The sequence below is a fragment of the Oncorhynchus gorbuscha genome, unplaced genomic scaffold (assembly GCF_021184085.1).
Source record: "Oncorhynchus gorbuscha isolate QuinsamMale2020 ecotype Even-year unplaced genomic scaffold, OgorEven_v1.0 Un_scaffold_2906, whole genome shotgun sequence".
In the NCBI taxonomy this organism is placed as follows: Eukaryota; Metazoa; Chordata; class Actinopteri; order Salmoniformes; family Salmonidae; genus Oncorhynchus; species Oncorhynchus gorbuscha.
The window spans coordinates 36,641-39,892 of NW_025745156.1; the positions used below are offsets into that span (position 1 = coordinate 36,641).

At 41.3% G+C, this 3,252-nt stretch overlaps 1 protein-coding gene across 1 annotated transcript; it reads right to left on the bottom strand.

The window, feature by feature from the left end:
• Positions 1 to 276: 276 nt before the first annotated feature.
• On the bottom strand, positions 277 to 2,281 carry LOC124017617 (ferritin, middle subunit-like). Its single transcript, XM_046332872.1, has 4 exons — positions 1,963 to 2,281; positions 1,440 to 1,586; positions 1,081 to 1,206; positions 277 to 664 (listed from the first exon to the last, which is right to left on the bottom strand). Exons 1-4 carry the CDS (start codon positions 2,062 to 2,064, stop codon positions 509 to 511), a joined length of 531 nt encoding a protein of 176 aa, XP_046188828.1. The 5' UTR covers positions 2,065 to 2,281; the 3' UTR covers positions 277 to 508.
• Positions 2,282 to 3,252: the final 971 nt, after the last annotated feature.

Below are 3,252 nucleotides of genomic sequence, written 5' to 3' on the forward strand. Positions count from 1 at the left end.
ACGCAGAGTGAAGGTCTACAGCAACTGTAGTTACTCATTTCACTCCTATGGACCTAGAGTTGACAGTTGGGTCCTTCATTGACATGGCACTACTACAAGATGCGGTAAAGGACACCCTCTGTGGTCAGACGTAACATGCTTTATTAAACTTCTCCGATTGTTATGACCCTCAGCCACGAGTAGGTCTACAATTGTCAGTATTTATCACTGGTATGAAGATGCTCAGTAAGACCGAGCAAAGAACCTGAATAGACTGACACATCATTACAACAGGTCAACACTTAGAAATCATCAACAAAAACATTGATATTTTTAATTGTTTTACAAGATGCCTTGCCTCCAAAATACAGTAGTGTTGTCAACAGAAACACCTCAATGTTACAGCTGTGTTGCACTGCACCAGTTTAACACTCTCCCCTCCCTATAAATGTAAAGCCAGTAGGATCTATCAGAGAAGCCAGGAGTCCTGGTCTGGGGCTGGAGAACATAGCCTAGGGATGAAAGTGGTTTAGCTCTGGCCTCCCAGGGTGTGCTTGTCAAACAGGTACTCTGCCATCTTGTTGTTGACAGCATCCATCTTGGTGAGGTTGGTGATGTGGTCACCCAGCTTCTTAATGGCCTCCACCTGCTCAATCAGGTAATGGGTCTCCAGGAAGTCACATAGCTAAAGAGGGAAAACACAGGTCAGACAAGAGAATGATTACAGACAATTGTAGATACAGTAACACAAGAGCCTGGTGGTAATGGAATAAGTGCTGATATAACTAGGCAAGTCAGTTAAAAACAAATTATTTACAGAAACATCCTAACGTGGAACAGTGGGTTAACTACCTTGTTCAGGGGCAGAACAGATTTTTAGCTTGTCAGCTAGAGGATTCGATCCAGCAACCTTTTGGTTACTGGACCAACGCTCTAACCGCTAGGCAACCTGTCGCCCCTTATGCATTAGCTGCATAGTAGGCATCTGGACTACCGTGTAGTGGCAAAGCAGCAGGTCACACAATCCTGTGTCATTAGTTATCTCCTGGGACAGTACCTGTATTCTATGTGATACATACATGTGGTTTCACCATAACTTACATGGGGGTCAACCTTGTCAGAGGCAATCTTGTGCAGGTCCAGCAGGGCCTGGTTCACATTCTTCTCCAGCTGCAGAGCACACTGCATGGCCTCCAGCCCATTGCCCCACTCATCACTTTCTGGCTTCTACACAGGACATAGTGAACACAGAAGTATTGAGGACTACTAGCAGATGTTAAGGTTAAGATAAAGTGAACAGAATTACACTTCTCACACTCAGTTCAGTGGTTAGAGGCAGTATGTTCAGGACTACAGGTTCTCTAGAGCAACTTAATGCTGGAGACACTTTCCTCCATGGAGTAAAAACATTTTCTATCATCTACAATCTAAAAACGCGTTTCCTATGCTCAAAGGCTCACCTTGATGTCCTGGAGTAAAATGCGTCCACCTCGCTTGTTCTGGAAGGAGAGTAGCTTGTCGGCGTGCTCCCGCTCCTCGTCGCTGTTCTCCTTGAAGAAATGCGCGAAACCAGGCAGAGCCACATCGTCACGGGAGAAATAGAAACCCTGGGTGGATAAACAAAACAGTGTGGTTAGAAGAAAAAATGCCAAACGTGACTCGGCATTCTGTTCATGTTGTGGCAACTAAGCTTGATGATATAGGCATGAATAAATCTAGTCTGTAGTCTACTGGTGGCCTGACAATTAACCTGTCAAGGAGTTGTTACGCGCTCTGTCCAAGGTAGGATAGATTCTCGGCTTCATTTGGATGTTATACCAACCTGGAGGCAATTAATAGCCAAGCCAAGTATAACTCAAATGTGTACTTAACGGAGTTGAGGTTATAGGCTACAGAAAAGTCAGGTGAAAAGTGGAATTTAGGCCCAGGCATAATAATAAAACAGGTAGATCAACAAAACGGTCATCTTGGTAGACTCCTTACCATTGAAGTGTAGGTGTAGGAGGCAAACATCTCCAAATTGATCATCCGGTTGATGGCAGCTTCGCAATCGTGGTGATAGTTCTGGCGGATCTGAGACTCCATTTTGGCAGATTTTCTTTAATATCTAAATGAACGGTACAAAAAAACGGTTTATTCGACGATCTTGCTATTATAGTTCAAGTAAGTGTTATGTTATCAATCCGGAATGTTCTATAATGCGGGACGAAAGCAGAGGAGTTCCGTTCAATCACGGTTGAAGCAAGAACTTCTTCATGCGTCTTCTCAGACTTGTGAACTAACTGGAAGGATCCTTGTTCGCACTATTTATTGTTCCAAACGGAATACATCAGTGAAATCCTCCCTCACAGAGCGTAGCCAATCACCTTTAGAATTTCAACAGGAATTTAGTGGATAATTTGATGACGACCCCACTCCTCAGGAGTGAATGTGACATTGTGTGTTCTCATGAATTCTTGCTAATCATATCGTTGGCCATCATTATTCAATAATTGTTTAATCCAAATAATGTTGTTGTCAAACCAGAAAAAATTAAGACTTGTTTTTGTGTTTTATGTCTTTCTTATTCCAGATTGTATACTTATGCTCTTATGTCAGAAGATTTTGGAGTGAGTTAGAAGATTTTATCTTAAAGAGAAGAATATTAATGCTAATCTGAGAGACACTGATATTACGTTTTATTTTGATCCAAATTATATGGACCCTGATTTAACTTTCATTGTTCATTTGTTTATCTTTCATGGAAAATTCTTTATCCATACAATGAAGTGGGCAAAGAACAAACCCCTCTTCACATTATTTAAGATAGAATTGAAATATTATTTTGAAAAGATCAGTAAATGTAAAAACAAAAAAGCAATATAAGAGACTCATATCTCCCTCACTATCTTTAAACACCAACTGTCAGGGAAGGTCACAGATCATTGAACCTGTACATAGCCCATCTGTAAGTAGCCCATCCAACTACCTCATCCCCATATTGTTACTTATTTTTTTGCTCCTTTGCACCCCAGTATCTCTACTTCCACATTCTTCTTCTGCACATCTATCACTCCAGTGTTTTATTGCTAAATTGTAATCACTTCGCCACTACGGCCAATGTATTGCCCTACCTCCCTAATCTTACCTCATTTGCACACACTGTATATATATACATATTTTCTATTGTGTTATTGACTGTACGTTTGTTAATTCCATGTGTAACTCTGTGTTATTGTTTGTGTCGCACTGCTTTGCTTTATCTTGGCCAGGTCACAATTGTAAATGAGAGCT